At 34.8% G+C, this 26177-nt stretch overlaps 3 protein-coding genes and 1 pseudogene across 3 annotated transcripts; 2 read left to right on the top strand and 2 right to left on the bottom strand.

Annotated features, from left to right (window-relative positions):
* Positions 1–449: 449 nt before the first annotated feature.
* LOC114382779 (outer plastidial membrane protein porin-like) lies at positions 450–3438 on the bottom strand. The gene is made up of 6 exons (XM_028342388.1): positions 3277–3438; positions 3123–3190; positions 2680–2790; positions 1743–1829; positions 1437–1645; positions 450–1014 (listed from the first exon to the last, which is right to left on the bottom strand). Exons 1-6 carry the CDS (start codon positions 3323–3325, stop codon positions 708–710), a joined length of 831 nt encoding a protein of 276 aa, XP_028198189.1. The 5' UTR covers positions 3326–3438; the 3' UTR covers positions 450–707.
* On the top strand, positions 3349–9475 carry LOC114381636 (annotated as a pseudogene).
* Positions 9476–12062: 2587 nt separating this feature from the next.
* On the top strand, positions 12063–14735 carry LOC114382030 (pectate lyase-like). The gene is made up of 3 exons (XM_028341261.1): positions 12063–12473; positions 12813–13470; positions 14044–14735. The coding sequence occupies exons 1-3, from the start codon at positions 12265–12267 to the stop codon at positions 14506–14508; spliced, it is 1332 nt and encodes a 443-aa protein (XP_028197062.1). The 5' UTR covers positions 12063–12264; the 3' UTR covers positions 14509–14735.
* Positions 14736–21171: 6436 nt separating this feature from the next.
* On the bottom strand, positions 21172–25265 carry LOC114382166. The gene is made up of 2 exons (XM_028341398.1): positions 23012–25265; positions 21172–21599 (listed from the first exon to the last, which is right to left on the bottom strand). Exon 1 carries the CDS (start codon positions 25148–25150, stop codon positions 23096–23098), a length of 2055 nt encoding a protein of 684 aa, XP_028197199.1. The 5' UTR covers positions 25151–25265; the 3' UTR covers positions 21172–21599; positions 23012–23095.
* Positions 25266–26177: the final 912 nt, after the last annotated feature.

Raw genomic sequence — 26177 nt, 5'->3', positions numbered from 1 at the left:
CTAAAGTTTCAGCTTGTCTAATTTTGTCGTGCAAAAAGTATTTCCTTTAATAAAATCTTACATTTGATGTTTGATTGATTAAAGTACTTCAATAAAATCTCACATTTAATGTTTTAATGATTAATTAAATTTCAACAAACCATTCATTTCATTTTTTTATTTAACTTTCAACTAATGCTGCTAGAGTTTGAGTTGGCTTGGACTCTGGAAAAGAAGGAACAATTGGCTGTTCTCAAACAAAGAAATAACAGCAGTGCAGGCCCTTGCAGGGGCTTCAAATCTCAGTATCTATAGACCACAGCGGGAATCAACTAGATTTTACAGCTTATTCAATCTGATGTATATGCTTCAGCTTGAAGCTATAAAAATTGAAAGAATAAGAATATTTTAGCAAAATTATTCCACTAACTAAATCATTTACTGTTTTTTCGTAATCTTTATATAAAAAATTTGTGAATTTCGAATAACATTTGGGGAATCAACTAGACTTTCAAAATCTTGTGATTTTCGAGTACATTTGGTTTATAGAAATAGTCTATATCACTTATTTATACAATACAACCTTGAATTGCTCAATGCATCAAAATACCATGAACACTTCCGTCCAAGACAATCAACCTTGAACAAACAATTCAGTCTAACAGACAACTATGTGCTTTCCTAATGCCTACTACCTCAATGCTCTTGTCAGAATAGCTCAAAATTCTTTAGGGTTTGAGGGCCAAACCCAATCCAACCTTTGCACTCTTCTCAATGGCCTTAGTGTCAACCTCCCCAGAAATGGTGAAGAAGGATTTGGGGCGCCACTCGTGCTGGATGAGAGCGTTTGCCTTGCCAAAGTTGTTGACACGAGCCTTCATGGTGGTCAATGGATCCAATGCATGCTGGGTGCCAAGTGTGAGGGTGTTCTCATTGGTTGAGAATCTGTGAGTTACCTCAGCACCAACAGCCGTGTTGGTCAAGCGATTGACTGCATGGTAGTATGAAGCATTCAAGGCATCCCCTTTGTCATTCCTGCACACAAGAATTCATCGTACCACCAAACATGTAAGCTCGTACTATCAATCATCAAAACACAACAGGCCTGAGAAGAGTTTATACAGAATATTCAAATAGGGAAATATTACAACAAAGCCTTGTCTAATAGGGTAAGATCAATACATGTAAACAGACGATGACAACAACAACAACAATAACCTTATCCAAAAGAGAAAAGGGAAAAAAGATCTTCTATATAATGGAACCTCAGCTAGAGTTAAGCATTAGAAAACTACAAAGTACTTCACTAGCAGAAGAAAAGAACAAACAAGCTCAAGATTAATTTAAAAATTCCATAGTTCCCACATGTAAAAGACTAAATCTAAATGAGGCAAATGAAATAAATGCTGAAACTCCAATTAGAAGCATCCTCTCAAAAGAGGACAATAATTACTCACACAGTCAATGAGGCAACCAAATCGTCTTTGGTGAAGTTCAGTCCAGCATTGAATTTAGTTAACTCCCCAATTTTGGTGTCAAAAGAAACATCAGTACCAAGGGCAAGTACATTAGTTCCTACAACGCCAGAGAAGTTGACAATTGGGTTTGCTGTTAACCCAACACTGGTGCTTATTCCAGCATAGTCATGCAAGTACTGAACTTCCACCTGTTTCATGATGAGGTTTGTTTCTCAAATTTAGTTAATCATGTTTTCCTGTGAAGAATCAAACATTCTCACATACAAAATGACTGACTTATCTCACCTTTCCAGACCTTTGATCAGGAACTCTGAAGCTAAAAATAGTCTTGAGACCAGGAGCAGGCTCATTGACAGTGATAGTTGTGAGAAGCTGGAGTGCAAATGCATTATCAACTTTAGTGAAACTCATGCAATAGAATAGGCCTGTGTAAATTAAAGATAAAAGCAAATTGACATAGTTGCAAGAAGCATATGATGATTTTGGTTGACATTGCACAAATATCAAACACCAAGCCTAATACAAATAAAATCCTTCAAATATCCCCATTGCCCCATTGCCCCATTGCTTACATGCAAATCAAGTTTAGGAATAGTGCATTAGATATCTGTGTAGATTATGAATTTTAATTGCCATTATATATGCACACACGAAGACGTTCAACAGGGATCCTCACCAACTCAGCTCATTGAAGCTGAAATCAAAATCAGAACACCCTTCCGTATTGAATGAGTATCAAAGGCATTTGCAAACAGATACAATAAGGAAGAGAGGGCAAATAGAAACACTCTTCAATTACAGCCGGCATGTAACTAAAGCCCCTCCAATTTCAATTCTACAATATTATCAACTTTATAATTTATTTTGAAGTTGTCTACTTCCAATTTCCCTAGTTAATCTCTTAATCTGATGTTAGCAAATTGAATAGCAGTTCTACCTCACATCTACCGCACTGCCCTTTTAGCAGGGCTCGAACAGACTAGTTGAAAATGTTAAGAGTATGAGGTTTCAAAACAATAAGAAACCAGAAAAAGCCAGTCAGTGGTGACTATTTCACACACCACCATAACATGAACAAATACCAACAAATGGAAACCAACTAAAATCCCACCTTCCAAGGTTATTACAACATATATCAACCATCAAAATTGGTTTTCATAGTTTTGCAAGCCCAAAAGTACAGAGAAGAACAAAACATTCCAAGCAACAACAGTGAACTTACATTGGAATTAGTGTCTAATTTGATATCAGTGGTGATGTTCTTGTTCTTCAACTGGGTGTTAACATCAGCCACAAAAAGATCACCTTTCTTGGTCCCTGAGGATGTTATAGCCTAAAGCAGCATCACACACAAAACACAGAAGGAAAGAGCACCAAAGTAAGTAACATTCTCAGAACCATGCATCAACACCTAACACCTATCCATGTTCCGCACGTGATTTAAAGAAAAACAACACAAAATTGTTAATGCTATCACAGTAATGCCACCCAAAACAACACAACAACACAAATACCCTTCCCTACACAAGCAAACCTCCCGTAACAAACAAACCCCAACACAAATTGGAATAAACCCAGTTCAATCAGTCCTAGAAATAATAATAATAATAATAATAATAATAATAATAATAATAATAATAATAATAATAATAATAAATAGCTTACAACTCCAGTGGGTGAGTAGGTAGTGATGGTGAACTTCTGGTCACTGTGGTAGTCCTTGAAGAGGAGATCTACAATAATAAAAAAAAAAAGTAAATTTTTTAAAAATAAAAATATCAAATATCAGTAATATATATAAAATATACAGAGAGAGAACCTCGGGCTTTCTTGCCAATGTCAGAGTAGAGACCAGGACCCTTTGACATGGCTTCTACACAGAGAATTGGAAATGGAAGACGAAGAAGAAGAACAGTGTGAGCTAAACGGTGGAAACTCCTTATGTAATAGTTGAAACCCTAATTTCGGAATTTGATTTCTTTTTTTCTTTTTTAGTGTTTTCAGAAGAAGATGTGGACCGTTCGATTTCGATATGGCCGTAGTATTGGTGTAATATACTTAAGGAAGAATTTATTTTTCTCCTAGCTATGGCTGAATTTTAATTTACATTTACATATTCAAAGAAAAAAAATAGTTGGCTAATTTATTTTGCTCCAAGTATATGAAATAAGGTAAGGTATAATAAAATGGATTGAAAATTGAAGAAATATTGTTTAGAATGTAGAGAAAATATAAAGAATATATATCTTAATTTAATTATGGACATGAATAGTTGAGAATTTTACCCCAATAATACCAAAATATAAAAAAAATTACCCAAATAATATAATCTAACAAATATTTGCACAAATAATATATTTTATTGAATAAGTATGAAATGGTTCCCCATGAATTAAGAGACCAATTCTTTAGGAATCGATTTCTTAATTCTTTTTTTTAATCACTTTAAAAAATTGATTCTTCAAGAACTATTTCGTAAGGTGGCATTTTTTTTTTTTTTGTAAATGACTTTATGAGAATCTATTTCTTAGGGTGGTTAATTTTAAAAAAATGATTTTTTTTATTAGTTGTAATTGTTTTTGTTTTTATTTTTTTTTTGTTTTTGTTTTGTAATTTTCTTTATAAAATTATTTTGTGTTTTCTAATTATTTTTTTTAAAAATATTCTATCCTGTTTTTGTGATGCCTTTGTATATTTTTTTTGTTTATTCATTCAATTTTTTATAAAATTATCTCAATCTTTCTATAAAAAAAATGAGTTAATATGTTAATAAAATTTGCATTTAACCCACAACTTTAGTTGAACTAAAAAAAAATTATGTTAACATAAAACACAATAGAATTATAAACAACACCACATAGTATTTAACGATACCTATTTTATTGTTCAACAATAAGAAGATTACAAGGGATTTCGTGACCAGGTTAGTCTACTCTCTCTCTGCCCACTTGAATGTGTATTTTCATTCATTTTATGTGGAAAAAGGAATTCAAACTTTTGATTTGGTTTCTTATATTTTGTTCCTTTTATTAACTTTGACAAATCTAAATATTGAGGAGTTGGACTTGGTTTGCTATCAAATGCTGGACCTGGATCTTAATTTTTTATATTGTTATTTTATACATATTTTGCAGGATGTTGTAAGTTTGACCAATTTTTTCCAAAACACCTGTGGGATATCGGTAGAAGAGAAGCAGCTTTCTGTTAGTGGACGTAATTGGGGAGAAGTTGATCTAAATGGTTGGTGAAAATTACTTGAACTGACTTATGTGTTGTGACTGATATTCTCCGCATGTTGCGTCATGTCACGTGTATCTCAAACATCTCTCTTTGTCATCCTTACTAGCCAAAGATTTTGTAAATTTAGTGTCTGGGGAAAAAAGTTAGTTTGACATTAAGTTCTGTTTGATATAGCATCACTCATAAGGAAATGGTATGTAATATTTTCAGCAAAGGGTAGAGGTTTACATTTTCAAACAAATTCAGTTAATGTCATCCAGTTTGTTCTTGGAGAGCATTGGTTTTTCTTGATAGTGCAGGATGATTTCCATATATGAAGAAAGGCTGTGCACTTATGTGCTGCTACGTTTTTCTCTCCCCAATTGCTTCTTTTCTTTTGTCATGCTCTTAAGTGTCAGATGCATTATTTTAGTCACCACTACCTCCTCTTTGGTAATCACATTATGTGCAATTTTAACTGAAAAAACTTTGTTAAGATAGGAAAATGTTTTTTGTTTTTGTGTGTGTGTGTGTGTTTGGGTGGTGGTGGTTGACTTCTCAAAGAGGAACTTTATCTCATTCTTGTTTTCTTCTTTTGCAATCAAAGCATTTTTCTTATGGTGGAGCTTGCTTGATAAAATTTGACTTGACTACTTCTATAGTTATACTAGTAGAGTAGATGTTCTTATGTTTTATTTCTATTTCAGGAAATATGCTGGCTTTCATGGTTGGTTCAAAGCAAGCTTTTGAAGTGTCTCTAGCTGATGTCTCTCAAACACAGCTTCAAGGGAAGAATGATGTCATCTTGGAGTTTCATGTGGATGACACAACTGGAGCTAATGAGGTATATCTATTTTTTCATGCACTTATATAGTCTTATATGTTTTAACAAATTCATGCCAGACTGGCAGCTTTTTGCAAGAAAATTGTTCTCATTCAAGTTTGGGCTTGTAGAATATTGAAGACTCTAGTTATTAGGTAAAATTCAATTGTGATTTTTTTATGGTCTAATATTGTTTTTGTTATGATCTTAGAAAGATTCACTGATGGAGATAAGTTTTCATATACCAAATTCCAACACCCAGTTTGTTGGTGATGAAAATCGTCCCCCTGCTCAGGTGAGTTTGCTCCTGACTATAAAAGATCCCATGTTATAATAACTTCTATGTAAACTGACATTTATATTTTTCGGCATCAGGTTTTCCGCGACAAAATTATGTCTATGGCTGATGTTGGCGCTGGAGGTGAAGATGCTGTTGTTACATTTGAGGGTATTGCTATCCTTACACCAAGGTGATGTCTTTAAATGCATAGACATGTATCATTCTCGTATTTTTGACTTCTTTTAGTAGTCTTTTGTAATGCTTGTATTCGTGTACTTTCAATAAATATATTAAGTATCAATATTTTCTAATAAAAATTTGTACTTTTATGTAGAGAACTTACATTGGTTTTTCTTGTCATTCTTGCTTCAAGGACAGGCTAATGATTTCAAAATCCAGTATAGCAGTGTGGTTCGCCTATTTTTACTTCCTAAGGTTCATTTCCTGATCCTGTACTTTCATTTAAGTTTACTGATATTTATTTTCAATGCCATTAGCCAGCCATGTCTTTAAATTGATGCTTTTTTTTTTTACTTGTAAAGTGTACTGACAATTTCTATTATGTTTGTAGTCTAATCAACCACATACCTTTGTCATTATTAGTCTTGATCCCCCTATTCGGAAGGGACAAACTTTGTACCCTCATATTGTTATGCAGGTAATTGCTCAATAGTTCATAATTTGCCACTTTATGTGATGTGTATTTTACTTGCTTCTGAACCTAACATTGTTTTACTCATTTCTGTATAGTTCGAAACCGATTATGTTGTTCAAAGTGAATTGGCGATGAATGAAGATCTTTATAACACAAAGTACAAGGACAAGTTGGAGCTGTCTTATAAGGTATTTTGCTTAAACTGTTAATAATTGATTCATGCCATTATATAACCCGAGATATTGCTCTTCAAGGATTGTATGGGAAAATAGAAAAGAGCATCTTGCACATTTTAGATGATTGAGTGATGCATGAATTTTGTTAACGGTTGGTCATGCATATCACGTGATGCAGTATCTGAGGTGTTTCATTTTCAATTCAATAATTAGGGGCTTATTCATGAAGTATTCACCACAATATTACGTGGCTAGTCTGGTGCCAAAGTGACTAAGCCTGGAAAATTTAGAAGTTGTCAAGATGGTTATGCAGTGAAATAATCTTTGAAAGCTGAAGATGGAATTCTGTATCCCCTTGAGAAGAGCTTCTTCTTTCTTCCTAAACCTCCCACTCTTAGTCTTCATGAAGAGGTAAAATCTGATTGTGCCTATAGATGACCTGATGTCAATTACTGGTTGATATAGTATATGATATTTACACAATGGAGGTTTTAATTGTTTTTTACCCTTTCTTATCAGATTGACTATGTGGAATTTGAGCGGCATGCTGGTGGTGGTTCCAATATGCATTATTTTGACCTTCTCATCAGACTAAAATCTGAACAAGAACATCTCTTCCGTAATATTCAGAGAAATGAGTACCACAATTTGTATGAATTTATCAGGTAAATGTTAGCCCATTGCCAAATTTTACATACAACTAATTGTTATTGTTATATAAACAATTTGTTTTTGGTCTGCACATGCAGTTCAAAGGGCTTGAAAATTATGAACTTAGGAGATGCCCAACCTACTGTTGGTATAAAGAAGGTTCTTGAGAATGATGATGATGATGCTGTTGATCCACATCTTGAGCGCATAAAGAATGAAGCTGGTGGAGATGAAAGTGATGAGGAGGTGATCAAACATATTTTATAAAATTTTCATCCTTATCTTTTAGTTCATAAGTAGCATTTAGTAAATTTGTGTTCTAGTTTTATAAATCAAGGAGACAACATTATTTATTTATGTTGATCAACAATATCTGAAAGTTGGGCTTGGGCATGAAAAAATAAGTGAACTCAAAGCTTACATTTCAGTTTTTGCAATTATTGAACTTACATCCATAAGCATGCAGTTGGCCTTTCTCCTATTTTAAGTTTATCCATTTTAGTTTCTTGTGTTTTCTGTTTTGCTTTGTATGCATTTGTTCTGTGCTTCTGTGTATGTGTGTGTGTGTATATATATATATATATATATACACACACACACATATATATTCAGGCTATTAAACAGTGGTAAATGTCTGCAGGATTCCGACTTTGTTGCTGACAAGGATGATGAAGGTTCTCCTACCGATGACTCTGGGGCAGATGATTCTGATGGCAGTGATAGTGGTGATGAGAAAGAGGCAAGCGATTTTGGTTTGCCTTTGTTATCTTTGTGATAGTTCTCTACTCTTAAAAATCTATGGTGTGTCTGACACCTTAATGGTGACCAATTTTCAGAAGCCTGCCAAAAAGGAATCAAAGAAGGATCTGCCTTCTAAGGCATCTACTTCTAAAAAGAAATCAAAAGATGATGAAGATGGAAAGAAGAAAAAACAGAAGAAGAAAAAAGACCCAAATGCACCCAAGAGGGCAATGTCTGGTTTCATGTTCTTTTCTAAATTGGAAAGAGAGGTGTGTTCTATTGTATATCATATTGGCTATATGGTTTTGGATTTGGGTGTGGAAGTTGTGGGTGGGATTATTTATCAGTTATCACCTTACTTCCGCATAGCTGCCTAGCCTCAGAGTTTGGGGTAACAATTACAATGGCAATTTAAGTAGGTTTGTAATTGTATAATACTTAATTAGCTCTACTGGATATTTTGGGGGAGAAAATCAAAGTTTCTCAGGTTGGGTAAAGAAAAATGTCTTCAAAATGCCAGGTAATAAATGTTGAGATCATCCAGCAAAACCTGTAATTAATGCAAGTGAACTTAAATAGGTACTGTTCCAATGTGTCTGGACACATGCTCCGAACTCAACGTAGCCAAATTTGACATTTAGCACAATTTTCAACAGCTTTTGATTGTAAAAAAATTAAAAAATCTTCCTGAAGTCAAGCAGGGGTTTATTTAAGTTCAGTTCTACTTAATATTTCCTGATTTTTTTCTTCTTTTTTGACAGAATCTAAAGAAGACTAATCCTGGAATTTCATTTACGGATGCGGGAAGAGTACTTGGAGAGAAATGGAAAAAGTTGTCAGGTATGACTGGCTGCCAATTGTTCCATTTCATGCAGTTCCACTTAGTGTCATTTATGATCTTAGCTTATTTATTATGTTTAGGGACTAAGTCACTGACTGTACATTGTTTTACCTATTGAATGCACAGCGGAAGAGAAGGAACCATATGAGGCAAAAGCACGTGAAGATAAAAAGCGGTACAAGGATGAGATTAGCGGCTAGAAGAATCCGCAACACATGAATATTGATTCAGGAAATGAATCAGATAGTTCCTAAGGCTGTTTGTATGTTGAAAAGAATCCTGCTGTTTTATAGATAATTGTTGTATGACATGCATCAAGCTAATGTAAGCCATGCCCCTCCAGTATATTTCTTACTGGTGATGGCATCTACTCATGCTCTGTAAATCTACACGAGTGTTGCTCTTCGAAGTGGCTTTTGATAACTTGTGAGCGTGCTCAAGAGTTTTTTGCCTTGTTGGGTTGCATGGTTTTAGGGAAGGGGTGAGCTTGCTGTGTTGACTAAGTTCCTATGCTTAATCAAATTAGTGGTCTGTGTTTGTGACCCAATTTGCTAATATATTGGCTAAAATGACAGTGACTCCTGAGTCTATGACTGACTGATGTAGGATTTGCAACATAATTTTTTGCTTCAGCTTTTGCGCAAATAGGACTTAAAATATTAGATTAAGCCTACTTTTTTTTATTGCCTTTTGTTCCTGATTTGCTGATTGGTACTTTATCTGGGTTGGACATGCTTCCGTTTAAATGTGATAGCTAAAACTAAGTTGTTAACGTTTGGTTAGTTTTGTAAATCTTCATTTTAGACCTACGTCAAAACTGCCCACTTAGACAACACATTATTCTCTTATAAAGACATTTATCTAAGTAACTGATGAACATCTATTGTTGTTGCTATGACTCCTCTTTATTCTCTTATAAAGACATTTACCTATAAGCCATGACTAAGAAAGGGCGAAAATCAATTGTACAAGTAGTCCTAAAATTAATATGATTTTGCTCAGATATTTTCGAAATTTTGGATTTGATTCATAGGCAAACGAGAGTAGAACTCAGCCTACACCAGCAGCAGCAATCACCATAAAGAAATCATTTTCAATTGTTCCAAGTAATTCCTTCAATTCCATGCTTCTTGCTCCTTCAACTGTTACATTGCCTTTCTGATTTTGTCTATATGGACCACCCCTCCCAAAAAACAAAACAAATAACTCAAGTTGTGGATAAAAGAAATGAGTGACACGTCTTCTCTACTACTCCATATAAAATAAAATAAGTTTAATAATTATCTATCGTATGTGTAAGTTTTTACATAATTTTTACATACTCAACCAAACAAAATTGTCATTGGCATGACTTAAAATAGTAATGTAAAAGCTAATAGAATTATACAAGCTTAATTATATTTTTAGTCTTTAAAATTTAATGTGAATCTGATTATGGTCCCCTAAATTTTTTTTAAAAAAAACATTTTAGTCCCTAAGCACTAGAATTAAGGGATTAAAATGATTTTTTTCAAAACCATTTTTAGTTCCTAAACAGTCAATTTGAGGAATTAAAATAGCATTTTTCAAATTTGATGGACTAAATGATTTTTTTTTAATTTAAGGGATCAAAACAGGATTTTCTCTAAATTTTAGGGATTAAAAACATAATTAAGCTAATTATATATTAGAATTTGTAGTTGAATAATAATGTAAAAAACTTATATACTTTCGGTGTGAGAGGGAGAGGGTGATCACACGGGTATGATCACTCCAAGTTTCTAATATTTTTCTAATTTCTTCTAATATTTTGCTACTAATTAGTATGGGTTTGCATATTCAATTATATTTGTTGGTTAGTATTTCTTAATTCTTATTATGACAAAAAAAGAACAAAGTTAATATCTCTTATACCCAATTTAGTTATATATATATATATATATATATATATATATATATATATATATATATATATATATATATATATATATATATATATATATATATTACTGAAAAATATTGTATAATATTAAATTTCTCAATATGCATAGAAATTTTAGTTTTCTGATCTTTATTAAGTTATATTTTTCTGGCTTTGCCTCCCTTATATAAAACAATCTTCTAGCTTCGCGTTCGCCCCTAGTCATTCAGTGTACATATTATTTATTCAAATAAAATACTCAAGTTATGTATGAAAGTTTAAATGTCTTAGATGAGTCATATATATACACATACATACATATTATAATTTCTATGTAATATTTATATTATGTTTAATTTTATATAAAATAATAATAATAATAGTAAAATAAAATCAGTTAATTATATACCATTATTATGAATTTTAAAATTAATATTAGAAAATAACTTGTTTCATTGAAGTTGCATAGAATCTTATGAGAATTTTTCGATGAAAGTTACACTATGCAGGTTTAAAAGGTCTCCATTTCCCATCCCATGTCCTATAGACGATCTAACACTTGAGAATTTCAGGACTTGGAGAAACGAGTTCTGTTGATGCCACTTGAAGTGCTGATCTGGTTTTTAATTTGGCTAGTTTAATTTCTACCCTTTCAAATATATTGAACATACAAACCCACATATATAACATATATGTCTAGGATATTCTGAAATTAAATGGATGACTTTGCTTATATTAAGCATAAAGTATTTATTTTTGTGGAGCAAGATTAAAACTTAAGTATATAGTAAAGTATTTTTTTGGATTATCAGAAAAAGTAACACCTATAACGGAGACTAATTAGTACTATGAATATATAGGTTTGACCAATTTTATCTGTATATGGGATTAAATGGATATACTATATATCACTGTTAACCGAGCAATTAAACCAAAGGTTGACAAGGGTTTCATATATGATCCTACCTTTTCTCCAAAGGAGTGAATGTGTGCACCCCTCTGGCTCGGAAGCCAAAATACAATGTTGACAAAGTCAGGCTAATAATAACGCATTGCCAAAAGAAACTTAGTAAATTTGGAAAATTGCCATACGTGGATAATAATGCATCAGGGCAACTAATTAATGATACCAAAGTTAGTGGTGATACTTGACATAGTGGAAGGAGACCGTTTCATAAGCAAGTTTGGATGGGATGGTTATAGTTCCAAAACAGAACGGTTTGCATGCCACATTTTGCGTGGCCAAATTTGGAATCAAAACCTTCACTTTTCAAGGATTACCCCTCTTATTTAAGCATGTCTCCTTCTATTTGAACGATGAACTCACCAAGCACTATGCTACAAGCCCAACAAACTTGGTTTTAATTGGTATAGGCGTGCCAAGGTCTTGTTAATTTTGAGCGTTAAGTGCTGCAATTAATCAGATCCCAAGACCTTGGCCTACCTTGCCATACAGAAAAAAAAAAAGCAAAAAAAAAGCCAAGGTTTGGAGCCAACAAAAATAAACACAAAGCACAAGTCATGGAAAGAATAATGGTTGGAAGTGCAACAAAGGTTGCTTTCACCCTCTTGGCCACTTTCGCCATTGTCATTCCATGCCTTGAGGCTGGCATTGCTGAGTTTGACGATTTTCTCAAAGCCCAAGCTGATGAAGCCCATAAAATTGCTCTTGATTCCTATGTCCCAGAGCCCCACGATGTCGCCCATGAACTCAATTTCCATGTTCATATGTATGTATCTCCTTTTATATGCCTACTCTTTTTCATATTTAATAGTAATGACCTCAAAGCAGTGATGAATCTAGAAATTTTATGTCGTAGGAGAATATTCATATAAATATTGTGGAAACAAACTTATGTTATACATTAAATTTTTATATTTCCTTTTTCATATTATGAGAACAATTTACAATTACACATGTATATATTATATTAAGAATTTTATAAAAATTGTCTTATGATTGGATTTGTCCTTGCCTTAAAAGACACATTTAACGTAATTTCTAATTAGTTGATTTTATATTACAATTGAACTCATGATTTTATATTACATTTGATACAATAATACAGGGCACTGGAAAACTCCACAAGGAGGGAACTAAGGCAGAGGAAACTTAGAGGAGGAGGCAAATGTCAAGCCTCCAACCCCATTGACGCTTGCTGGAGATGCAATAAAGACTGGGCCAATGACCGGTTCAGGCTAGCCAAGTGCGGCAAAGGGTTCGGAAGACGGGCCACCGGCGGGCTCGGTGGTCCCATCTATGTCGTCACCGATAATTCCGATGACGACATGGTGAACCCTAAGCCGGGAACTATCCGTCACGCTGTCACCCAAAAAGGCCCCTTGTGGATCATCTTCGGACACAGCATGATCATCAGTTTGAGGCAAGAGCTGATGATTTCCTCCGACAAGACCATCGATGGTCGTGGCGCAAACGTGCAATTTAGGGGCGGTGCTGGCCTCACCATTCAGTTCGTGAACAACGTTATTATCCACGGAGTTCGCATCAAGGACATCGTACCTAAGGATGGTGGCATGATTAGGGACTCCGCCGACCATTATGGATTGAGAACAAGGAGTGATGGTGATGCCATCTCCATTTTTGGATCCACCAACATTTGGATCGATCATGTTTCCCTCTCTAACTGTGCCGATGGTCTTATCGATATCATCCAAGGCTCCACTGCCATCACCATCTCAAATTGCCACATGACCAAACATAATGATGTAAGTAATCACACTACATTACATTACATTACATGTTGTTGTTGCCCTTGTAAAAATAACAATCCTTAAAAGAGATTACTAGACATGTTTCTATACTTACAATGTGAGATTTTATGTGGGATGTCATAGTAGAATAGTAACCCTAATCGAGGCTAAGGAAATAAAGGACCTAATAGACTCACATGTAGTCGAGATCCAACTACTTATAATATAATACTTAATACTTTGGTGGGATATAATAATAACCCTAGTTGAGTCTAAGGGACTAGAGGGCCTCATAGTCCTACGTGTAGCTTAAGTCCCCCGTTTAGGACTAATAATGTTCTGCTTAAGTCTGATGAATTGTTAGGTTTATATGACTCATTTAAGATATTTTTCACTTTCATTTTCGTGAGTCTTTACTGTTTTGTCCTTAAAAAAAATGAACTGATGGGTCCTTGACCAGGATTGTTAATTAGTGAGACTTTTGTTGGGACGGAACAATGTAACCCTAGTTTGCACGTAAATTACTAATTTGACATGCATGCATGCATGGGGCTGAATTTTGATGAAGCAATGATGTTGTTATTGCAGGTGTTTCTCTTTGGTGCTAGTGACTCATACAACGGAGACAAGATCATGCAGATCACAGTGGCATTCAACCACTTCGGGCAAGGACTGGTCCAGAGGATGCCAAGGTGCAGATGGGGTTTCGTGCACGTCCTCAACAACGACTACACCCACTGGTTGATGTATGCAATCGGTGGGAGCTCAGGGCCAACAATTCTGAGCCAAGGAAACCGTTTCATTGCTCCGAACAACGACAACGCCAAGGAGATCACTCACAGGGACTACGCCGGACCCGATGTGTGGAAGAATTGGCAGTGGCAATCAGAAATGGACCTTTTCATGAATGGTGCAAAGTTCGTCACTTCAGGCTCACCCATCAAGATGACATACAAAAAGGGTCTCATCATGAAGCCAAGAGATGGAACTCATGTCAGCAGGTTGACACGACATGCTGGTGCCCTAAACTGCTTCGTTGGCAAGCCTTGTTAGAGAACAACAAACATTAATGTTGTTGTTGTTGTTCGCTTTTTCTTTTTTTTTTTGGAAAGAAAAAAAAAACCACATTGCACAGAAGATTTAAGCTACTCCTCTTGCTAGGATGAGTTTGCGTCTTCTGCAAAACAAGCTTGTTGTTGGCCTTGTAAGAGCTAGAAAAAGAGAGAATTTGTTGCTTGGGTTCAAATGAGAAGAAATAAAGTTCCAACTTGTTTGTAACTTTTTTTTGGGGGGGGTTTAAGTTGTTTGTAACTTTGTCCCCTTTTGTTTTTCTTTAATATAATTTGTGCCTGTTGAAAGGCATGTTTCGAAACCTGTTCAAAAGTAATCACAAATGTGAAACCAAATACTCTAATTTGGTTTATGGAAACTATATCTATTAATTAGTTTCTTATAAAGTTATATCTCAGATGTGGGAAATCACATTGAAACTAATTAAATACACTATATATAGTAATTTGGTTTGCACTTTGCAATTGTGAATTACGTTGAGTTGCATGTTAAGGAAAATAATTAAATTTTGTTAGGCTGATTGGCAAAAAAAAAAAAAATCAATTCTAAGTTAGTTCATATTTGTATAACGTCGATCTAGTGAATAAAATGATTTTTGGGTGTAATATTTGTATAATTTTTTAAAAAAATATTAATATTTATTTTGTAAAATTGATTTCACTTACTTTATGCTTCAAATAGTATTGATTTTTGAAAACGTAAATTATTTTAAGAGAGAATTTTAATTATAATTAAGTTTTTTTTGGTTGTGTAATTTATATAAGTATATATTTTAGTTAGATTACCTTCTAACTATTATTTGGTTACATATAAGTAATCTAAAACTAGCTAATTGATCACATATTCTTTTTTTTTTGCCTTAAAAAAAAACAATATTACCCCATCTCAATCAAACTTAATTTTCAAAATGCATGTCTTCTCTATTAATCTTCTTAAAATCTTGATTAAAAAGTTTACAAAGTTAAAACAAACAAGTAATTTGTCCATTATATAAGTGGTCCTTTAACATATTACATTATTTACATACATACACATATATTCTCTTTTGATTATATAAAAACTAATGTACATGCATGTCCCTATGTGTCCACTGTTTTCCAACTGCATCTGAACGTAATGTTGCCATGTTGGTGCATGTATTTGTGTCTTAACAACCTTCCTACCATATATGTGATTTTTGTTTATACTTAATAAAAAAAATTGTTAAATTTTTTTGTCAACATTTAAAAAATATGATCAAATATAAATAAATGTTATCAATATAATTTTATGATATTTTATTAAATATTGGTGTATAATCTATGTTGTTAAAGGTTTTAACGATATAAATTATATATATAATATTTGATAAAATATCATGAAAATTCAGTAGTATTTTTTTTAGTAGTGAATATTTATTTATATTTGATGATATTTTTTAAATGTTGGTAAAAGTTTTTAGTAATATTTTTAATATGTGTTAAGAAAAATTTTTGCTAAATATCATATACAGGCTATATAATAATATTAAACGCCAACTAAAACTTAACTACGAAGCAAATCTTTAAATGCATGCCCATTATTTCTCCATTTTCAAATTAATTGCTAAAGTTCAGTTGGAATTTGTTCCAAGCAAACTCAATCAATGCTTCGGGATAAGTGTGTGTTGGGGTCGAAGATGGTTAAGTCATTGCAAGTTGGACGTATCTTGGCAGTGGTTAGTTAGTTTGTTGGATTCTTACGTATTCAGTTAGTTGTTAAAGTTAAAACTACCATTTTTTATCAGAAAGGACTACCACTGTTATTTGTGTCGAATTATTCAAATATCTATTTTATTGAGTGTCAATTAGGCAAGAGGTCGGTCCAGAATAGATTTCATGATGTTGTTGAAAAAACCACTTGTGGCCACCCCTAAATAGAGGTATTTAAAGTCTCACATAAACAAAGATAAAAAAGAAAACATGATTGAAATCTTATATTGACTTAAAAATAGTATTAAAATAGGTTATATAAATAAAAAAATATTATTATCTTTTTATAAGATTAACTAATTTACTTCCTACATGTATGTTTTGTATCACCCAGGAACTAGTAACCTCTATCACTCTCAACAAAAATAAGAATTAAGGAAAATAGATTTTGATTAAAGAATAGCCAATTAAATTAGTCCGTGTAATCTGGGCATCCTCTTGTGTTGAAGTCTCCTTAATTAGTGCCCCAATAATAATGTTTGGAATTTGATAATTTTAAGTAATTAAAGAACCCGTTTTCTCTAAGGAGTAAGGAGCATACTAAGGTTAGTTAGATAGGCAAAGTCTATTAGAATTAATGTCTCATGTAAGAGACATGCGACTTATACGGATACTAATAAATAAATAGTAATCAAAGACTAAATTGTAATTGGATTAAATAGAAGAAGTTTATAGAGATAACTGTTATTTGATAAGAGTAGTGATTATAAAGGAGACTAATACCCACTAATGTGAAATAAAGTCTAAAGTGTTCTCTTTAATCCTTAACCATAAAAAATGTAGAGAGACAGAAAGAATATTCAAGGAAGCGAAATCTCATTTCTCTCATCTTTCAAGAAATCAAAGTATATTAGAGAGAAGTCTCACTGTGGAGAAAAATACTTAGTGTTTATCCATTATTTGTGAGAATTATAGGTTTTAAAATCCTATTGATTTCCTATAATTGTTAATCTAGGAAACCCTTAGAGCCTGTTTGGATGAAGTATTTAAAACAGGGAAAATAATTTTTTAGAGGATTTGAAATTTCTAAGCCTAAAATTTTCTGTTTGGATGTCCTGTTGAAAGGAATTTGAAATTTTAGTATTTTAATAGATATTTCTTAATTAACTAAAATTTTGGAATTGCAAATCGTGTCTAAAAGAGAGGGAATTCTAAAATTCCCGTTCACTTCATGGAGGCGAACCTCTCTCTCTCTCTCTTTTACACGTGACTCTCACCTGGAGTTTCCCCAATCTGGGGGCCACGATTCTTGTTCTCTTCGATGAGCGCGTGGCGCGAGGCAATGTGGTTGAGCAAACGACGACTGTGGACATGCCATTGTAGAAGCTGATGATGCCTTCAGATTGGAAGGTTTTCACGATTGCATCGAGGTTGTTTTTGTAAATCTGTGTCGCGCCCTTGATCTTCATCTTGGTTTTGATGATGTTGAGGGGGAGGAGGCAAACATAAGTGAAGGCACCAGCGAGGCCGCCCGCGGCGACGCCGATGAGGGCACGATCAAGGACGGAGAGGGTTTTGAGGAGGGGCATTAGGCTGGGTCGGGCCCATTTGGAGGTGGAGGCGATGGGGAGAGTGGGGGTATGGGAAGAAAAGTGTGTGAGGAGAGAAGGGAAATCGGTGAGGTTTGAGATTGAGAATGGGTGGGGTTTGGGGGAAGGGAGGCTGAGAGAGGATGAGACTCTGGCTGAGAGAGGATGAAAAGGTGTGGAGTATTTGTGTTGGGAGTAATGAAATTTGGAAAATGAAAGAAATTTAATTTCTTTATTCAAATACAAAATTTTGAAAATGAAAAAAATTAATTTTTTTTATCCAAATACAGAATTTTGAAAATGAAAAAATTTCAATTGAAATATTTAAAATTCTTTAAAATTTTAAATTACTTCATCCAAACACATTCTTAAAGTTTATCAGAGCATGAATTATGAAATTTATGATTATCCAAAAATGATTTATTTTCTTCTAATTATGCACGAATCCTAATTATGAAATTGAGATATTTTATTTTTCCGCTACCAATATGATATTTTATTATTGTTAGAATTTTATTTTAGAATCGAACGGTTGAAATATGTGAGAAAGAAAATGTTGAACTTGTTAATGAAGAAGGAGTACTTTTTCTTGTACCCGAAAAAGTAACCAAAAGAAATTTTGTTTTGGTTACATTGTGTCCTGTACTATTATGGGTATTCACATTCGGCAAATTTACGTCAGAGGGTTTCATTTACAAAGTATTTACCAAAGAGGGTCTGTTTCTAAACTATTTACAAGAGGGGTTCATTTTTACAAGCTTGCCGCAACTGCTACTGGCGATATAGCCTGAACCGCCATTGCCATTGGCGAGAAAGCTGCTTACGTGGACATGTCGTCATTGTTATTGGTGAGACAGGCTGACGTGGCCGTCCCTCCATTGCTTCTGGTGAGTCTGGTGACGTGGAGAGAGTATCGCCCTTCCCATTGACGAGACATGCACAACAGGGGCAGCTAAGGGAAACCATGTAGTTATTTGTCCCTACCTCCTGCTGAGCTTTCCTATAATGCATCATCCCTGGAACTGTGCATTTCAAACAACAAAGAACATAAAATGTAGTAAATATCTTGCAAGAGATACATTTTTTGACAATTCCATTTCCTCTTTTGTTATTTCCCTTAATAGGGGTTAGTCAATTAAATTGTGATTGATGCTTGTATTAAAAATTTACTGAAATACAAAAGTTCCTTTACTTTCAAGTGAAAATTAGGAACATAAAATTATTCATAACAAACTTTGAGAGGGAATTTTTTGTCATGTTCAATATTACCAAAACAAAATATTTTATTTTAAGGATATAATCTGTTTAGACTAATTTCTCTGTCATTGCACATTATGCTTGCTATAACCATGACAATTGTGTGATACTTATATATACAATGAAACCAGAAAAAGCAGTGCCATTAAACTTTATCAAGCAACCTTTGATATTTCCTAACAATGGAAGCAACTTTATCTAAGAAAAATTAGCATGAATGGTTTCGAGGTATATATTTTTAAGAGAGTAAATATGTGAAGAAAATCATAAAATTTAACCATTAATTTTAACACGCACACACATATTTGTGTAGAGGGGTTTCATCATCAATTTCATCATTGATAGGAACAAACAGAGAATATCAACAACAAAATAAACAACAAACTCACAAGAAAAATCAACACCTAGTTTTGAACATGCAAGTCCTCCCGATGGCTTCAAGATCTTTTCTTTGTCAAATCTCTTCTTTGTCAAAATCTCTTCAGAGCTTCCACATAATTGAAGGAAGAAGCAAGTCTACCAAGGCAACAGTAAGGATGAAGCAGTTTCAGTATGAAGGGTAGAAGAACAATTGTGTGAACCTTTTGGTCTTCCTATCTTAAACTGAGTCGCGGGAAAAAGAAAGGGAAAGCGAAAAGACTCCATTTGGTGGGGAAGGCTCTAGCATATAAGAAGAAAAAAAAGAAGAGAGGAGAAGATGGAGGAAGAGAAAGAGAAAGCCGAAAGCGTGAGTAAAGGAAACAAAAACCTGAAGTCAAGTGTATTGTTAAAATTACAATTTTGTCAATTAGCAAGCTAAGTGTCAACGATAAAAGATGTCCATATTGGACATTTCCACAAACTACTCTTTTACATTAGATATATTAGATATACCAAAGTTCATTCCTAAATTTAAGAAAGAGAAATAAAAATGATTATTCTCATTGCAATAAAGCTTGTAACTTGATACCAACATGTTGTTAACCTAAGTGATACTAAACTCGAATTTCTTAACAAATTGGGAAGAAAGACACACAATGATGAACAAAAAAAACTTACAACTTGATCTATCATGGACCAATACTCGACCTGACTGTCCTTTTTTTTTTTGTATTTATGACCTTTACATAAGTCATTTAGAATGGTTAAATGCTCATTTTGATTCCTAAAAGTGTGGTGGTGACAAATTAGTTTTGAAAGATGAAAAATTCAAATTTTATCCCAAAATATGTAAAAAAAATGTAACAAATTGGTCTTACCATTAAATTTGTGAGATCATTTTGTCATGTAATTGTAATATTTCAATGATCAATTTGATAATAAATTATATTTTTTAGAATTAATTTATTGTTAAATTATCCGCAAGACTAATTTGTTATATTTTTTTTATACATTTGAAGACTAAATTTAAATTTTTCATCTTTTAAAAATTAATTTATTACTGTCTCACTTTCCAGGATTAAAATGAATATTTGTCCCATTTAGAATCCTCATCTAACAAGTGTTAAAAAAAAAAAAAAACATACTCATCTAATAAGTGGCGTCAGATAGTTCAATTTCTCTAAGGTCATGGCAATTTCTCAAAATTGCAAAAGGATGATTTGTAGAAGCTACTAAGCAGTAGCCAAGAGAGAATTTGTCGTATTGAATTTGTAGCACCCGTTCACATTGACTAAAATGCATTTCAAACATTGCCAACCTTGTTTTATTCGAGTAGTAGTTATGCGAGTTGTGTCATAGCTAGTAGACTAAACATTTCAACAATTGAAAATTGTTGGAATAGCCTATTCCATAGCTCATTTCCTTCACCATTTTGTATTTAGAAAAGGACGGATTATGTCGTGCGAAAGTAAACAACTTTCATATGCTACGAAAGTTTTTCTTGAGCCATCAGATTTGTTACTTTTAAAATAAATGGTTGAGTTTTTTTTTCTTTTTACTTTTTCATTTTCTTTATTTTCTTCTATATTTCCCAATTTAACCCTATCCATGTCCCCTTCTTTACCACCCTAAAATTACGAAACACCAGCACCTACTCCAAACCACCCTACAATGTCAGCCAAATTTCTTCAACACAAAAATAAATAAATCAGTGAACAAACAACATCAAACACCACAAATCGTAGAGATTTAACAAAATAAAACACAGATTTAACAAAATAAAGTTTGATTTTCGTCTTTCGTTCTCAGGCTAACAAAAAAAAAAAAAAACTGGAATCTAACTAAATAAACACTAAGTTTTCCACGACTTCTCTGCACCAACGAGTTGCTTCTATCAGCCAGCAACCCTCCATGCTCATCTTCCTCGAGGACCATCGCGACGACCTTCACACTATGCACTCCCCTTAGGTTTTGGTCTCAGGAACCATCACAGTTGGTGGTCCCAAATCAACTACGGATCCGACATCATCATTGGAAGCTTTGACACTGGAATTTGGCTAGAGCACCATAGCTTCGACGACTCAATCTTGGGCAATGTGGTTTGCTTAACGCTTATGTGTTTTACAAAAAGGGTGGTTGGAGATGCAAAAGCCTCGGCTTGGAGAGGTGGCAGAGGCAACAATGCGATGTGGTTGCACTGTGGTGGCAGAGAGATCAGGGCCTCCCCACAGGGGAGAAAAAAGACAGGTTAAAGAAATGGAGCAAAGGGGAAAAGAACAGTAGAAAAAGAAAAAAAAATCAAAGAAAAAACAAAAATATTGGAGCCATCTAATGAAAACTAAAATAGATATGATAATCAAGATGAAAACTAAAAATTTGTCTTGGAAAATGCTTAATCTTCCGTAGATAATTTTGTTATCATGTACAATGTACATATTTGCTCACTTAATAGTAACTTTTCTTTTTTCCGTAGAATGTCCTAATGCTTCTAGCTAAGAAAAAGATTTTTAAGTTTGTTATTTAGTTACTATGTAGCATGCAATTCACTAAGGAACTATATTGAATTAAGATTTTGAAAGATTATTTTAACATAAAAAAATCTTGTAGACTTTAAAAGATACTGTAAAAATGTTGACATATCAAATTTTTTAATTGGATTTCAATAGATTTATACCCTAAAAAGGTAAAGGGAAGATAAACTCGAGAAAACAAAAATGATCAAAGAGCATGAGAAAAAGTAGGAAAATGGTATATGATTGAACTCAAGTAAATAGTTCAGACAATCTAAATACTCGATCCATCATCAGCATACCCCTCTTGTACAATGATACATGTTTTGTTTTGTGTTTTCTTTATAAATCATACAAACTTTGATACAAGATACCAATTTTGGACGTGTGAAATTCATTCATTCGACCACACTGATATAAGGTACTTTCTAAGCAACTGCTAGCCAATTCTTTTCTCACCAAAGCATCAAGAAAAATATAAATATCTCTCGTATATGCAAAATCAATGTACACTTTGAGCACTTAAAAGCATAAATGTTGCAAGCACAGGGTGATCATTTAAAACTAAATGCTGGATTTTATTTGAGCAACTGCAGCGTGAATACTGTTTGAGGGACTGTTGCCAGATGAACTCATCAAGGAACAAGAGATTTTCAAATTGATGCAATTTTACTTCTTCAAGAAATAAAGGGCATTCAGTGGCTGTTACAGGGCATAGTTCAAGAATTTCTTAATAATACTACTGTACTCTAGCATGAACTCATTACAAGGATTTGTACCTGGTTCTAACCAGAAAAGGCTGGCTCTCTTTGGCTGTGTTTTAGATCTCCTTGCATCTTTTTTTTGGCTCCTATTTCTCTTACATACTACAGATTTGATTCTAGGATGTCTAATCTACTTGTGTTCAGCTAATACTGATATCAGTGATATGCTATTTAATAACGATCAACTAGTGTCATAATACTGAGAAAGGAAAAGGGAAGATAAACTCAAGAAAACAAAACTGATCACAGAGCATGAAAAAAGTAGGAAAATGTATATGGTTGAACTCAAGTAAATAGTTCAAGCAATCTAAATACTTAATCCATCATCAGCATACCTCTCTTGTACAATGATACATGTTTTGTTTCGTGTTTTCTTAAAATCATACAAACTTCTGTTCTGTCCTCCTCTAGTGAGAGCATCAAAATTGCTTCCTTTTGTTTCTAAAAAGCTTGTCTCGTCTTGCATAAATATAAGAGACAGCAAGGAAAGCTGATGCAGAAATAGAGACCGAACCCCAGGGAAATGGAGGGTCCCTAAAGCACACAAGGGACGCCTCAATTTCCTGCGAGGCGTGATAAACAATGGAGTGAATGGCATACAGATCGTGATCAGAGGACCTCAAGTAAAACAACGCCATGTCAAAATCCAAATGTGACAATGCAGACACGGCCTTGTTCAGCTTGTACTTGAAAAGGTTCCATCTCTGCACAAACTCCACATGCTGCTTCTGCTTGAGCAGATTCTTGGCCCCGCCATGCGTCTCAACACTCTGAAGAACATCTATAGCACTCGTTATGCTGTAATTCAACGACGTCAACAGAACATTCCTCCTGGCAGCATCCTTCTGCACAAAGGACAAACTCAGCATCTCAGAAAACGGCCCGAATGGCGTCTGCCCCATACTCCACGTATAATCCACCAAAGTCTCATTGTGTTGAGGGCTCCAATTCAAATGTGTTGGAGACACCCCCCACATACTCTGAAGAATCGACCCAACAATCGGCCGCTCAAGTTGCCTCGTCTGCATGAACACATGCCTACCATTGCAACTATAATCACTCACAGTCTGCGTGTTCCTCGTCCTAACCGCAATCACCATATCCTTAAACGCCACTGACTGATGATACCGATCAAGCAACAACAACGAAGTGTAATCCAAGTCAAAAACATACACAGGAACAACCCTGCCAAAGTCCTCCTCCGGAACACCAGCCAGCTTTCTCAACTCATCGCCGGAATCAGACAAAATCTGGTGTAATCGCTTCGAATCCAAATACTCACTCACAATCAAGGTATAATTATCAAACAGAAACCTAGACGTATACGAATTAATCGACCGCGAGATCGCGAACGAGCAAATCGAGCACTCTGAATACCTAATCTCATACTTCCTAAAGCTCAAACTCTGATCCCCTAAAAGCAATCCATTGCTCTTACCCTCAAACCTGAAGCTCTTCTCGATCGATTTCCAATCCAAACCGGCCAAATCCTTCTCGTTCTCGCTGTGCACGTGGACGAACTGAATCACGAGTGAATTCTCGAAGGGCACGGGGATCCGGAGGGAGGGGGCGAGGAAGACGTGGTAGGCGCTCCAGACGAGAGAGGCGAGGTCGGCGGCGAAGGCCTTGTTGGATTTCGGACGGCCGTGGAGCGCGGCGAGGGGGTGGAACTCGCCGCGGGGGATGACGCCGTCGCCGGAGATCGAGGGACCGTAGTCGACGGGGCCGGCGCGGAGGTCGATCCAGAAGAAGCGGTGGGAGGAGGTGAAGAACGTCCCGGAGCACTTTGTTACAGCAGCAGAAGAGTCGCCGGGGGAGTAGGTGTAAGCATAGGGTTTGGAATTGGGATTAGAATTAGAATTGGAGGAATCGGGAGGGAGGTTGAGGAGGTAGAGATGGACTTGGTTAGGGTTAGGGTTAGGGTTTTGTTTAATAAAGTGGTTTTGGATGATTTGGTCTATTGAAGAATGTGGGATGGTGAGGAGAGGGGAGCGGAGGGAGGAGGGTGTGGAGTGAAGATGAGAGGTTAGGGTTTGGGAGAGAGAGGATGATAGGGAGGTTAGGGTTTGGGAGGGGGTGATGTGGAGGTGTAGGGTGTGGGAGAGGGAGAGGCTGTGGGAGAGAGGGTGGGACTCGAAGGGGCTGATGACGTGGAAGTGGGTGGGGCTGGCGGCGGAGAGGAAGGCGGAGAGGAGGGAGGGGGTGTCGGAGGGGAAGTCGCCGAGGAGGTGGAGGGAGAGGGAGATTGGGAGAGAGAGAGAGAGGGAGAAGTCGGAGGAGTGGGAGAGGGGTTTTTTGACGGAGGAAGGGAGAGAGAGGAAGGAGTCGTTCGAGGCGTGAGGGTCCATTCGGGATTGGTGGCTCAAGAATGAGTCTAGACCGATAATCGGCGCGGCGGTGATCGCGGTGGTCGTGAGGAGGAGAAACGCCAACACCGGGAGGGTGGTGGTGGTGGTGGCGGAGGAAGACGACATGGTGGGGTGGAGCTGAGTTGAGGTAGAACGTTGTGTTCACGGCTCCATTTTGGGGTGGGAAGAATTGGAGTCCGTGGATGGTAGTAATGAAGGAGAGAGATATGGCGGCAATTACTCAGTTAGTATTAATTACTGTTAAACTTATTAAATATTAATTGATTTTCTTATTATTAGTTTTTGGTTTAAAAACAATGAGGTAAAATGTGTTTTTAATTCTTTAAAATATTTTGAAAATTAATGTGTTTTTTTATATAATGATTTATTCATTATTTTATTTATATGATTTTTTTCGACCATTATAATTAATATCTTTAGTTTTTTAGGTGAAATCTTGGAATACTCTTATAAATTTCAATCCTTTGGGTATTAATATTAGAACCTATAACTTTGAGGATATCATCCAAATTTCACATTTATGGCCAACCCAAGTGGATTATTGTTGCTAGTATTATAGCATAAACAATGTGACTTGACAAACAAGTTGATTGCACTTGTGCTTTTAACACATTTTGCTACTTCCATTTGAATTAAGATGTGTTTAATAAGGAGAAAATAATTATGTAAGAAATAAAATGAATGGAAATAGAGAAGAGAGAAATGGAGAAAATGTAAATAGATGATAAATATAAAGAAGTTTTTTTTTTCATTTCTCACCTATTTTTTCTATATCTCTCTCATTTGCTTACCGTTTTTCACCTAACAAACATATCCTTAGGATGGTGGTGAAGTTCAACTTAGTGAGAATGTTGTGTTTACTGTTCCATTTGGGTTGGGTCGTTGGAAGTGTGAAGGCTTGGATTAGAGTGAGGTCAAGTGACAAGTGTGGAGTAATGAGCGAGAAGGAAGGAAATTGATTTATTTCTTACATTTACACAATCGCATAATTGTGAATCATTAACGTTAAATTATGATTGAAAGGTTTAGATCTTGGATACATATTTTAAGTTTGATTTATTGAGATAAAATATGAGTTATTTGGTTTTTATTCAACGATTCTTATTAGTTGAATACAATAAATTAATGTATG

The sequence above is a fragment of the Glycine soja genome, chromosome 13, assembly GCF_004193775.1.
Source record: "Glycine soja cultivar W05 chromosome 13, ASM419377v2, whole genome shotgun sequence".
Taxonomy (NCBI): domain Eukaryota; kingdom Viridiplantae; phylum Streptophyta; class Magnoliopsida; order Fabales; family Fabaceae; genus Glycine; species Glycine soja.
Note: the sequence above shows the minus strand (reverse complement) of the source record. Positions and strands in the feature narration are given on the sequence as shown.